General features: G+C 37.5%; 1 protein-coding gene across 2 annotated transcripts; it reads right to left on the bottom strand.

The window, feature by feature from the left end:
- Positions 1-2,864: 2,864 nt before the first annotated feature.
- On the bottom strand, positions 2,865-13,310 carry LOC147409592 (P-loop containing nucleoside triphosphate hydrolases superfamily protein). 2 transcript variants are annotated; one of them, XM_086430487.1, is made up of 8 exons: positions 13,149-13,310; positions 9,164-10,724; positions 8,184-8,372; positions 6,725-6,820; positions 6,460-6,622; positions 6,139-6,271; positions 4,269-6,035; positions 2,865-4,160 (listed from the first exon to the last, which is right to left on the bottom strand). In XM_086430487.1, the coding sequence occupies exons 2-8, from the start codon at positions 10,533-10,535 to the stop codon at positions 3,738-3,740; spliced, it is 4,143 nt and encodes a 1,380-aa protein (XP_086286613.1). In that variant the 5' UTR covers positions 10,536-10,724; positions 13,149-13,310; the 3' UTR covers positions 2,865-3,737. The 2 variants fall into 2 exon arrangements, with proteins under 2 accessions (XP_086286613.1, XP_086286608.1); XM_086430482.1 differs by having other exon boundaries at positions 9,164-10,728; positions 13,149-13,308.
- Positions 13,311-13,883: the final 573 nt, after the last annotated feature.

Here is a 13,883-nt window from a genome sequence, read left to right as displayed (position 1 = left end):
CCCAAATGGTATTGTTTTTTCTAATTAGGTTCAAAATAGATGTATCTTAGTTCAAGACTACAAACATAAATCATACAATATTAATTGATAAAACAAGAAATGACTCCAATAATGGAGAGATGTTGGAGTTTCAAGGACTATTTAGAATAGAGTCACGATCCAAAACAATATCCCGTTCCCATAGCAACAAACAGTGTCCATGTGTTTTGTTTGGAGTTAAAACACATAGAGTTGCATGCGAGACTTGTTTAAGAGTCCGACATGTTTTAAACACTAACCAAATCTTGACTTGTTTAAGAGTCCGACATGTTTTAAACACTAACCAAATCTTACCATGTAAATGGTATCGTTCATATCCTATAGGAATGAGACATCATTCTAGATCTTAACTATTTAGAATAAGTAAAATTAAAATATTGAGTATGTAGAGCATAAATTAAGTACCAACACCCTTGATAAGAAAAAATGTTCTAAAAGTTAACAGTATAGAATCTATTATGATGTTTTAGAAACGCCCCTTATAAAATTAGTGATATTAGATTTACTCCCTTTCAAAATGCAAGGTCAAACTTACCCTTTTGATCAAAAGTTAAGGGTGCGTTTTCTTGATGATTTAACAATGAAATTCTATTTTTTTTTTTTTTCAAAATGTTCTTGAAATACTGAAAAAAAGTCATGTTGGAGTGATCTCAAGATTGTACTTCGTATCACATGTCCTGATGTGAAAGTGTATAGAAATCATAAATGCTTTTTCTTATGTATCTCATTGTAATACATCTATAATTCTTATACACTTTTGTGTCAAGTATGCGTGAGGTACAATCTTAAGGTCACTTCAACATTATTGTACTTAAATTACTAGATCAAAATATCAAGATAAAGCAACATTGTCTTACGGTCAAAGGGGTTCAACTAAATCTTGCATTTTGCAAGGGGGTAAACCTAATATCACCAATTTTATAAGAGGTGTTTCTAAAATTTCCTAATATTATACATAAGGATATAGAGATTGTGGAAGATGTTGCTTGTAGAAGCAAAGTCGAATAATTAAAGTAGAGGTAGGATTATTGAACATTACGTGACACAAGCATACCAATTGGTGCGCATTTATCATGAGTAAAGAAATAACTATGAGGACAGGCAACACAAATATAAAAGGAGTTGGAAGCACCTTGAGACAACTCACCAAGGAAAGTAATGCTCCAATAACAAAATGCCATCAAATTCTAAGAAAAAATGAAATCACATAAATAATCCCATTTAAAAAAAACATATAATTGCAAAGAAAGTTTCCTTAAACTTTTGGAATAATATTAGACCATAGACACGCATCTACTTTAATATCAAGAATTATATCATTGGAGCTCTTCTTTTTTTAATATTATTTTTAGAGATCTTAGCAGTCCTTTGCAAGATCTCCTGAAAAATTTTAAATGGTAAAAAAAAAATAAAGAGTACGTTTTTTATTTTTACCTCAAAAGCTAAAGACAGAGGAGGACCAACTTTTAAACACATAATGAATTGATGTAGGAATAATCCATATTAAATGACAAGAAGAAAATGGAAGACAAATAGATAAGGCTTTTTAGGACAAGGAAGACGTAGATCAACATTATAAAATTTATAATTTATTTTGATTATTGTGTGCTGTCTAAAACCATTATGTCATCTCTGAAGGCACATCACATGTTTGTATATGGGGAAGTTAAAATAAATAAATAAATTTGTGCATTACAGTGTAACTGCACCCACACCCGTTCTTACCATGCCAAACCACAAATCACTTCTTCGTGCTTTGGTTTATGCTTTTAGTGGAAAGCAGCAAAACCCCTTCCCCTGTTTTGGAAATGGAAATCCATGTAACAAGAAGAGCGACCACCCAAGTCTCAGGTGTCGTGCCGTGTCTTCCGTGTACTTACACCTAGGACGTAATAATGGGTACAAAATATGAATGAAGGTGGTTAATTATTGGTGCTCAAGTCAAGAGTAAATGGATGTAATAATCTAACCTATTAGATTGCTCGACATTCTCCATCAAATCCACCACTAAACTAAAACCCAACCCACCACCACCACCACCAAACTTCGAACTCTAACAACCCACAAGGCCCCAAACCATAAGAACTGTTGGTCCCTAATTTGATCCAACATCACATCCATGACCATGGGGGCAGAAACACCTACACCGTTACCAGTTTGAGTAGGATGATTCTCAGTCCACCATGAGGGGATCTAGAAGATCTATATCCAAAGCTCCAGCAGCCTTGGATGGAGAGATCCAAACCTCATGTTCAAAGATCATTCTTGAATCTGTTCATACAATCATCGTCCCCCAATATCAAAATAAAATCATTTTAATTAGTAACAGACAAATTGGTTCCAAAGGAAAGCCCACAACCTCAAAATCTTTTTCTGATTCCCTTTAATTTGGTGTGAATTACGGCCAAATCTAGATTCATAACAAACTGCCACAATTTTCTCTCTCCAACCATTTATAACATTTTAAGCTAATCTGAACAACAACAAAAACACAAACTCATCCAAACCTAACTCCAAAATTCCCTGATTACGTTTACTCCCTTATACCCCACATTTCATAAAATGAAAAAATAATAAAATGAAATTGTTTAGATTTTAGCTATTACCTGAGGTATCGAGGATAATAAATTGTGATGAGAGGAAAGTTGTCAAATGTTGAAGCCTTCGAAAATAGGGGGAATTTCGATCAACATTTACAAGAACTTGTTCAAGTCTCTCTTTTACATTGGCCAAGCCTTGGAGCTTGTTGGAACCTATGAAACTTGAGATTCAAAACACTGCTCAGGGTAAGTGAGAACAAGAAGCAAAGGAGGGAACAAAAGAAAGAAAGAAAGAAATTAACTTTATTCCAAAGCTGATAATGTACAAAACACCACCACAGGTGACACCCCAACCGCCTCCACCACATTTCTTACATCAATCCTGCAATCCACTCCTCTATAAAGAATTTTGATTTATAGTATTATACCATTTGAGGCTGGCATTCAAACTTTACCTCCTCTTCAGACAACCCGAGAAAAGAAGGATGTATAATCATAAAAGGTTTTGAACCTCTGATTTTTATACCCCCAATGAGTCGGCACACACATGCATCCAAGAATGTGCAGAGCTATTACATGGCAACATGAATTCTCTCTACATTGGCAGACCCATAAAAAGTATATGTAGCAAGAATAGAAGACCATGTGGGAAGTTGTCCCCACCACCCAGTTCACCAAAGCTATGTTCAAGAAATGATGGCACCACCTTTACCCTGTGGCCGAGTGCTTGCATCTGGCAATGCAGCATTCCCAAAGTCCCGAGTTTAATCCCCACAAAGAAAGCCATATCATGATGTAACATTGCTACCTTTCAATCTTGTGGCCCATGACTTTGGTTTAAAAGAAGATTCCAGCAATCTTTCCCAATGGCATCTAGCTCTCCTCCAGAAACAAGCCTGTCACCAGATTCAGATTCAGCACAAACAACCCTCTCTTCTTTCCCATAGTTTTTTTTCTTTTTTCTTTTTGAACCAATGAAGTATTCAACATGGTGAGAGCAACAGAGGTGTTTTCGGCAGAAGAGAGCAACAGAGGTGCTGATTCTCCTGATGATTTGAAGCTGGTAGCCAGCTTCTTGAAATTTGAAATCCAAATGGTGCTCTCACTCCAAGATCTCCCCAAGGCAGAGAACATATGTGGGCATCACCAACTGCTCCATTATGACTCTCTCTTTCCCAACACTCCAGCAGCATTTTGCTTCTTTAGGATGCCATATTGTCGGGTATCTCGCGATTTCTCACCCAATTGTTCTGAATCAACCAAGGAATTTTCAACTGGAAACTTTAAGTTTCTGTAACCACCATTCCTTGGGATTGATGTGCTTGACTTCTCATCATCTTCTGATGGTGTTCCCGACTTGGAATCTGGATGCAAATCCAAGTGTCTATGCCTCGGTCCACCCGTCCTCATACCTCTAATATTAGAAATTTTACCTGGTAATGGAGTATAAGCAGGCCCTTTTGCAATTAGGAATTCCTTAGGAAGAGACTCCATGTCAAGATAACAGTTCCTTGCCTTGGCATCAGTAATCAGTGCAGCCCAGTCATCACATTGCATCAGAGCATTGGCATTGCCCATGACCTGTTGGAACAATTTAGGTTTTTATTAGAAGCATGTACAACATATTCTTGTACGATTGTGCATGTAATAAAGTAAGTTGAAAAGAGAACAAATAATGTCAAGCCATACCCATAGAGCTCTCCTGGCACGAGTGAGAGCAACATTCATTCGGCGAATATCAGCAACAAAGCCCACGCCATGGTTTGAGGCACGGACACAAGACATGATTATAACATCACGTTCCTGCCCTTGAAATGCATCTACAGTGTTGATATACAACTCCTTCCCTTCCTCCGAATTTAATACCTCATCGAACTCACGTTGAAGGCATTTCAGCTGTAGCTTATATGGTGTTATTATGCCAACAGAGACCTTGGTCACACCCAATGATTTCGAAGTCTTCTGAAGATGCTCATACATGCGGAGACAGAACTGTGCTTCATGAACGTTCTGGTATGAGACGGATCCACCTCGGTGGGACTCTCGCCCATGTGTAATATCATAGAAAACATATGGTCTCAGTAAAGGGTCCTTGTAGTACATCTCATCAGGTAGATTGGCAACACTATCACTGTCAGTTAGTCGTCCTTGATAGAAGTACCTTGAAGGGAAATCCCGGATTTGGGGATGCATCCTATACTGCACAGATAACAACATTGTTGGGCAACCCGCTTGTTGGAACCTTTCGAAGAGGCTTCTACTGTATAACAATGTTCCAGCCGCCTTGCTAATCACTGTTGCAGGAAGCTGTTGAGGATCACCAACAAGAACACATCGAGCTGCACCCAGAGAAAGTGGAGGAAGAACTCCTACTTCACTAGCCTGCGCCGCCTCATCAATAACCACCATATCAAAACCATGAGTGAGGCGAGAGAATAACTTGCGACCACTACTTGAGACTGTTGTAAAAACAATTTCAGCCTCATTTGCAAAACTTGCTTCAAGATTGGCACGAGCCTCTTCCAGATTGAAGCTGTTACCAGGACGAAATTTGCCTTCTACAATGAGAAGGCGGGACATCTCGACCAGAACCTTATCTCTCCCCTCTACTACTGCTGCAAGGTTTTGCAGCAATGAGTCACGATTATGGTCCCGAGCAACTAAAACATCGGGATCAACACCTACAGATCCTTGTGAACGACCAGCTGCGGCTGCAACACTGAGTTCTCTCTGAAGACCAGCAATTTGCTGTGATAGTTGAGTTTCTCGGGTTTTCAATTGCTGCATCCAACAAATAATTTCCTCACGGCCCTTGACCAAAAGTTGCTCAGTTCTCCGTTCCACTGAAACTGCTTGTGCAGCACGAGTTTGTGAATCAACACCAACTCGGGCCACATCAGGACGATATACTTTCATCTCACCATCAATGAATCCACGATCAAGCACACGTGCTAGCAACTCATCAGTAGCTGCATTTGAAGGAGCACAAACAAGCATTCTAGGCTTTGGGCAGAGTTTTGGAAGTGTGCGGAAGAGGTTCTGATCCATGCTTTGAAGAACTTCATCAATTGATCCCGTGCTGAAGCATTCAGAACTGCTTTCATTAGTCTGCTTATAGCTTTCAGGAGCAAGTTTCTTAAGGAGTGCGGTGTAATAGTGTTGATACTGAACGAGATGGATAACATTTAGCATTCCCCACACAGTGTGTGTCTTTCCTGTTCCGGGGGGTCCTTGAACAAGAGTAAAAGGCCATGGATCTTGTCGCTTTGTAACCCCACTACTTGTACCAGCAGCTGTATGCATAGCGGCCCATTGAATGGCCCCCAACTGGGGCACATTAAAGGTCTTGCGCAGGTAATCAACGAAATGTGGAGTGAAGCATTCAGGCATGGCTGGAGGCTGTTCTTCATACTTTGGAAACTGTTCTGGACTAGGTTTAAGGATTGCAGTTTGCATCTGCAAAATCCATAACAAAAAGATATGCTGAATATACAAGACATCATTGCCTTACAATTCAAGCCTTTATTTCAACAAAACAAAAAATGGGTAGGGTAGTCACCTGCAAATTGAGACGACGAAATGCGTGCAGGGCAATATATTCACGTTGGGTAGTTGCAAGAGAACCAAGTACTGTTAAATACCAGATGCCCTTGGGCTGAAATTTCCTTAAAATGTGATCATCATCAACCTTGCTGAAAAATCCCAAAAAGGAAAACCATTATTAAGAGTATTTTTTTATAATGACATGTAGCCACACTAAGCCATCACGTTATACTGTTATATTAGACATAAAAAGAAGGTAAAAGGTGCAATAATATGAAAATACTTAAAACAATAGGCTTCAAAGAAGAAGAAAAAAAAAATAAGGCTTCAAAATTACCTGTTAGGATCGTATGTATCCCCAACATAAAAGTGAAGAATTGCCCCAAGAGGGTCACGAGTATCAATTGGTATGTGTCGCCTAACAGTACCTGCAACACGTCCAGTGACCTCAGACTCAACGTCATCTTCGATCATACCAGTGTTGTTCCTCTTTGATCTGACTGTTTGACATTGAACCAGTTGAGATTCATGAATCAAAAGCAGATAAATAACATATGGAGTACAGATATTTCAAAGACAAAAGTTGGCGCACTTAATCTAACCTGCTCCAGGCCTGGGGGATGAAAGAACCGCAACATCACCTTCCTTGAATGTCCATTTGCATTCGTATGCAGGAAGAACTATTACATCATACCATCCTAGATTCCAGAATAATTTATAACATTTAACAAAATACACAAACACTTAGGGGAATCTCAATGAAAAATTGTTAATCAAATTTCAATTATCTTAATCAGCAAAAACAACTATGAAGCATCATAAATTTATGACAGTTAAATTTCAGAAAAATGACTTTATATAAAGTGATTTGGCTTTCTCAACCATGAGCTAGCTTGCCACTACCAGGCAATCCAGAACCTATGTAAAAAAGGCACACATATATGGGTGTTCGGCACAAGTATGAGGTGTCTGACACAGACACAGCACCTTTGAGAAACCCTACACACTAACATGTCCAAACACACATCAGTGTTTAACTCAGTTGTTCTTTCCAGAAAATAAAAATGAGGAAATAAATTTATGAAATGTAAAATAGAACAGTTCCATATAAAAAAATCCAATAACTTGCAAGCATAAATAAATTTATAATATCAAATTGATGTAATCATCTAAAGAAAGCAACCTTTAAAAAAAGACACATATATACACTTTTATGAATTCATATATGGAGGATGAAACACACTCACTTTCTAAGCCATTTTTTTATTTAAGAAAACCATTAAAGAGTGATATAGTGATGTCACGATGTGTGTTGAGAAGTGTAGACATGGATACTCCTGACGATGCATTTGACACAACAAAAAAAATCCCTAAAAGTGTTGCATAATTGTTACCTTGAAAAATAAAACAGAATTCAGATCAGGAGCAAACAGACAATACACTTAACAAAGTAGACAATGATAAGAACTAGTCCTAAATTTCTTTTTTGGATTGTCACTAACAGTGTGGTCTGAATTTTGAATCTATGGGGATATTTGGTGTGGCTCATTAACTGTACAAAATCAGTTTACCAACATATACTCTATCTCATCTAAGAAACAGCTTCTGCTCCAGAGGTTCATGAGGCAATTCAGGGATGAGTTTTCTTGGGATTTTCACTATAGAAAAAACTACAACAAATGGGAGTTCAAGGGTGTCTTCTTTGAAAACTTACTATTTGGACGGGATTTAATATGTTAACCATAGGGCTAGCTTAGTGTACTCATTGTATTAGCGACGGTCACCTCAACATCAATCTCAGTATCATATAAATAAAATATTATATATACAAAATAATTAGTGGTACACCCCACTCGCCCACCTGGCGGACCATAATAATGCTACTGTGGTAAACTAATATTGAACAACAAAGGAAAGTGAAAAAGATGCAATTTGAACATGATACATTTCAATGAGATAAAATGATGTCACCAACAAGCCTGCATCAAAGTCCACCTATCATTGTAGCAAAGGTCAAGCAAGGTATGAGGCCTTTTTCTTAGGGGGTATAAAGCTCATTACCTCGTTCTCGCCTTTCCACGCTTTTGATACGGACCATTACATGTGCATCTCGCGAAACCATTTCAGTTGACTCCTCCCAAGTGCTGTATAGTTGTGCCCGGCATTCCTCAAAAAGCAGAGGTTCAAATACTCTGACATACTCCTCCACAGATTCGAACCGTCCAGGAACACATTGGAGCTCTGTTTCCTCTGTTAATCAAAGACACGTTTTTTTCATGTATACAAGAGTCACCACAACAAATTACCTTGAAAAAATGAAAGCAAAGAACAAGATGATGAAGTAAAAAAACTAACTAGGTAAACAAGCAATCAAAATCTCAGATAAAGAAAAGTCACACTGACCCAGAAGTTTGGTTTGCATTGAATATTAACTTCCTATAAAAAGAAAAAAAAAATATACAACTAATAAAACTCCCAGAGTATTTTGTAAAAAAATCTGTAGGCACCATGACCTCACTGACAGTAAGTTTTTGTTTCTGATTCATTATAGCACTCAAATTCGGCTTATTGGGTCAAACTTTTTAGCAGAAATTAATCTCTTTCAATCCGATTTGTGAAACATACATACTGAACACTATAAATAACTAAAACGAAGTTAAATCACCATGATACTTTCCAAGCAAATCATAATTTCCATTCCTTTAACACCAACTTGAGCACAAGGCAAACAACTCAACATTCACTTAATAGTCTTTGTTATGGATCAGGAAAGAATAAGGTGGTCATTACTTGAAGCATGCCAGGATTATGAGGATTCAACCAAAACAAAATAAGTATTTATATCACAACAAAGAATGAGATGACGGCTTCTATAATCCATAGTTAATTAAACAAACCTCAGACAGTCAATAAGTACAAGTCAAGTAAGATCAGAGATGAAGTTATAACAAAGAAATCATGCATAGAAAGTCAAAAGCTACGAGGTGCAGTAAGCCAAAAAAGAAAAAGAACAAAAAAAAAAAAGAAGAAAGATTTCAGACCTGGATGATGCCAGAACTTATCATTGGTGACTTCCCGCAGAAGACGTTCTACAGATGTATCTTGGTATTGTGTATTGTTTGTTATTTGCTTCTTCACAGGAGGAAGTTTTTTGTTTCCCAATTTTGGATCCAAGGAGCCTTGATTTACCATAACCGGTTTCCTAGTCAAGACTGGTGGATTCTTGAGCTGCCTCGAATCTGCAGGCTGCTTCCATGATCCCTGTCTTGGAATGGGAGGTGGATATACCTCTGAGGAGAAATCACTTCCACTGTTTACCCTCCTAGATCTAGCTTGAACTCCTGAATTCATATCTCCATTAGATTCAGATTTATGGTCACTAAACTCCATGGAAGTGCTTCCTTCATTGCTTGCAAGGTCTACTTGTTTCTGATCCTTGATTATGGGCTGACTCTGCCTTTCCCCATTGCGTTCAGCAGGAGCAGGAATAGTTCGGACTTCCTTAACAGTACGAGTAGTTATAGTTGACGAAAATGTCTGCCTTCTTGGAGTTGATGTTTTAATAGGGCCAGCTTGCTTGACATCCTCCAAATTAAGAAACATGGTCTGTCTATTACGTTTTTTCCCTAGCATTGCCTCCTTATGTTGATCAAGCTTATGTTTCCTACCAGGAATATTTGAAGACTTCAGCGCATGACTTGCTTCAACTCCTTTAATTTCTCTCTGCTTCACAACCAAAGAAGATTCCTCCTGTCCATCCACTGGTGTATCTCCTTTTGCATTACCATCTGAATTTCGACTACTAGAAAGTGTCCGCTCAGCATCTAATCCTAAAGAAGCACGACTACTATTCTCATCCTTGGAAATTCCTGCAACGTCATCCTTAATACTCTCAGAAAGCTTGACATCATGAGGGATACTCTCAGTGGGCTTGTCGGTATTTGATCCTTCGAGTTTGCTACTGTTTGCACTACTTCCAAATGCATCAACAGAACCCTCCACGTCAGACCATTCCCCTTCCTCTCTTTCAACAGCTTGAGCATCTATGGGTGTGGGAACTGAAGCAAACAGTGGTGTTGCTTTATTTTCATCACTATAACCTACTGTTTTAGATGATGAAGCAACTTTGGAAGTCAAATCATCTGGATTTTTCTGTTTCACATTCTCTTCGGAACTATGCACATCTTTAGGCCTCACAAAAGGCTGGAAGCCCGAAACAGAAGGTGCATGGGAGAAAGCATGGTTATTTAGTAACCTTTGGGAACCTTCAGATGATGCAAGCAAATCAGATGTTTGAGAATTCAAAGGTGGAAGTGTCTTTTGAGGCTGAATGAAGAGGACATTGTCATTCTCTTCCCCTTCTTCAATAGGGGGTTCATTGAGATCAAATAATGGCCTTCCTCGAGAACCCATCTCACATGCAAATGCATACAAATTGAACTGTATTTCCAAATACTTCCGTGCGCTGCTCTCCGTCGTTTTATTTCATAGAAAACCAAACATGACATGCCAACAGTGCAAGTGAATGGAGATAATTCCCCGGCAAAGTCCTCAAAAGATTTTCCGAAGCACGATGGTCCCTGCAGGTTATGTTCAGAGCAACTACCTAATAAAGAAGAGAGGCAGTAAGACAACAGACATAGCTTAGAATTAAGGAAACAGCCTAGCATCCATAATAAGTAATTTAACCAAATAGCATTCATCAACTTGCTTTAAATTGCACAAAAACAATAAAAGAGATGAAGAATCTTAATTTTTTTTCTCCGTTTGCAAGCTGATGAGCAATTACAATAGGTCTACATTCACCATTTTTTGAAGGAAAGACGTCAAACCATCCATCAATTTCCATAGTTTTTCACGTTGACATGCTTATTAAATAGTTTGATAATTGAGTTGAAGAAAAAGATAGTTCACCCAAACAGCTATTTCAGGGAAAGAACACATTCTAAAGCTGATTTGATGACAATAAGGATCTGATTACACCCATAACACACTCATGAATCCAGAACATCATCACATAACTTCTCTAGTTGTAGATTTATCTTCTTATATAAAGATAGTCTAGTTTTGTCTTAGATTATATGTTTGTTATGATGATAATCCCCAATTTCTTGTTGGTATCATCACAATTAGGGAAAAGGATTGTCCCTAGATTTCATCCATAACACACCCGTGAATATAGAAAATTACCACATAACTTCTCGACTTCTAGTCGTAAATTATTTTCTTGTGTAAAGATAGTAGAGTTCTTATCCTCCATTATCCCTAGATTATATGTTTTCCATAATGATAATCTCCCATTACGTGATTGGGGTCGTCACAAGTAGGTAGGGCTTAAAATGGGACGGATTTTCTCTAAAATCCGAGTGCACCGAATCCGAATTGAGCGGGTTTGGTTCCATCAAGTATATCCGAATTAAAAATGATTCGGATATAGGTTGATGTCCCTTGATCCGAGTCAGATCCGGGTCGGATATGGATCCATTACTATATCCGCCAAGATCCGAATGATATATTAGCATTTTTATGTTTTTTAAGTTATGATCCATCAACAACAATAATTGGGTGTGGTGGTCAAGATCTCTCTTCAAAATAGAGATGTCTTGAGTTCAAGTCACTTTTTTACCATATTTTCGCAATTTTATTTTAAATAACCTTGAATGATTTGACATTACCCTACCCAACAGACCCGAATCAATTAATTCAATCAGATCAGATACGGATATGAGTTTGATGAAAGTAAAATGGTTCGGATATGGTTTATCTATTAGGATCCAAGTTGCATCCAAATATGGATATGGACATACTCATATATGGACCATATCCGACCCGTTTTAAGCCTTACAAGTAGGGAAAATGTTAGAAACAATATAGGATCATTTAAAAATATCTCTAGAGGCATAATCCAACCCATATGTTCGGATTGATTCATCTCTGTCATAAATATATAACCAGCAAAAACAAACATGCAATATGCTCATATGTAGAGATTGATTGGGGAAGATGGCACGATAATACATTTTTAACCATCATACATCTTAGAATTGATTTGAATTAGCAAATACTATCAAACGAAGAACCAAACAACGTCAATCTAGAAATTTACAATCATAATCAATCAATCCCGTGGACACCAATAAAACCCTAGATGATTTAAAGAACACAATTCCAAGACAGGAACAGCTTTGCATAAACTACATTTAGATTAGAAACCCCATACATAAGATGATCGGACAACTAACACCTAAAAACATTACCACTATAAAAACTATCCAAAGAACCACTACAGATCGACACCAAGCCACCCTAGAAGAATATCGTCTAAACCTAATCCTCAAAAACTAACCTAATTGAGCAATTTATCAGGGTTTCATGAACCACAACTCCTAACCACCAATCAATCCCCCTCTCTTCTTCCACAACTACCAATCCCCAAATCCAAACAACCAATTCCTCACCCAAACCCTATAAGTCTGATTCCTTTAAATAATTTGAATTACTAGAAAACCACAAGTACCAAACCCAACCACAACTCTAACACAGGAACAGCTTTGCATTAAACCACATTCAGATCAAAAACCCAATACATGTGATGATCTGACAAAACAAACACCTAAATACACTACCACCTTCAAGAAAACTATCCAATAACCACTAGAGATCGACGACATACCCCCCAAGAACATATTCTAAAACTAATTCTCAAAAACTAACCTAAGATAGAGAGCAATCTATTAGGGTTTCAAGAACTAAAACTCCCAACCACCAATCAATCCCCTCTTCTCTCCTTCCACAAGTACCAATCCCCAAATTCAAACCACCAATTCATCACCCAAACCCTATAAATCCGATCCATCAAATTAATTTAGATTACTAGAAGCAGCAACAAAACCAAATCTAATCTAATCTAATTATACAAGTAACAAACAAATAACAACTATTTTGATCTAAAGATCTCAAAATAACAAACTCTAATCGTAAATCGAAGGAAACTAGAGACTCTGATATGGAAAAATGGAATCTTACCTCCACAGAGCTCCGAATCTAAAGAGAGAAGAGTCAGAGAGAGAGACAGACAGACAGAGAGAGAGAGAGAGAGAGAGCGCGAGAGGCAAATATGTGGGGAGGGATGGGTGTGGTGACGGGTTTATATAGGAAATATCGAAGTACTTTAGCCAGACGGAAAATTTTCCGATGGTCTTGAAAATATTTCCGGTTAAATCGACGGTTGGATTTTTCTCTAACCTTTTATTATTTATTTATTTATCCTTCCAAGGAAATAAATAAGATTATCATGTTATTTAAATATCCTATTTTTTTTATTTATTTACATGAACTGCCATAGAAATTTTTGGTAAGTGACGAAGCCTCACACCCGTGGGAGTTATTGCAACGAGAAGGATTGCAGGTAACGACGGAGGGCATTTACGTCATTGTCATGGTTATCTTGTTTTGTTCTACTTAAAAAAAAAAAGGGTTTTACTACGGATTTTAGGATCGGATGAGTCATCCCTGCCGAGTCTACTTTTAATCCGATTCAACTCAAATAAGTCAAACCTACGAAATGATTAAGTAACAATTAGATTTCAAAAATAATTGATTTTTTTCTATTATTGGTTAATTAGTCCTTCGATGTATTATCAATTCGTCTAATTTTACTATCTACATCACATAATCTAACGTCATGTCTTGAGCTTCATTTATTTACATATAATCACACGTGTATTAAAATTCTTTTATCTATGTCACATAATCTGACGT

This window comes from Akebia trifoliata, chromosome 2 (assembly GCF_017979445.1).
Source record: "Akebia trifoliata isolate Shusen 1 chromosome 2, ASM1797944v1, whole genome shotgun sequence".
NCBI lineage: Eukaryota > Viridiplantae > Streptophyta > Magnoliopsida > Ranunculales > Lardizabalaceae > Akebia > Akebia trifoliata.
This window is presented reverse-complemented; position numbering and strand designations above follow the sequence as displayed.

Excerpts from the sequence above, each read along its gene's own strand:
- LOC147409592 (XM_086430487.1), bottom strand. The coding sequence starts at position 10,535 with ATGGGTTCTCGAGGAAGGCCATTATTTGATCTCAATGAACCCCCTATT. Across the intron at positions 8,373-9,163 it reads TAAGTTCTGGCATCATCCAG|AGGAAACAGAGCTCCAATGT; the intron begins GTCTGAAATCTT and ends TTTGATTAACAG. Across the intron at positions 6,272-6,459 it reads GATACATACGATCCTAACAG|CAAGGTTGATGATGATCACA; the intron begins GTAATTTTGAAG and ends GGGATTTTTCAG.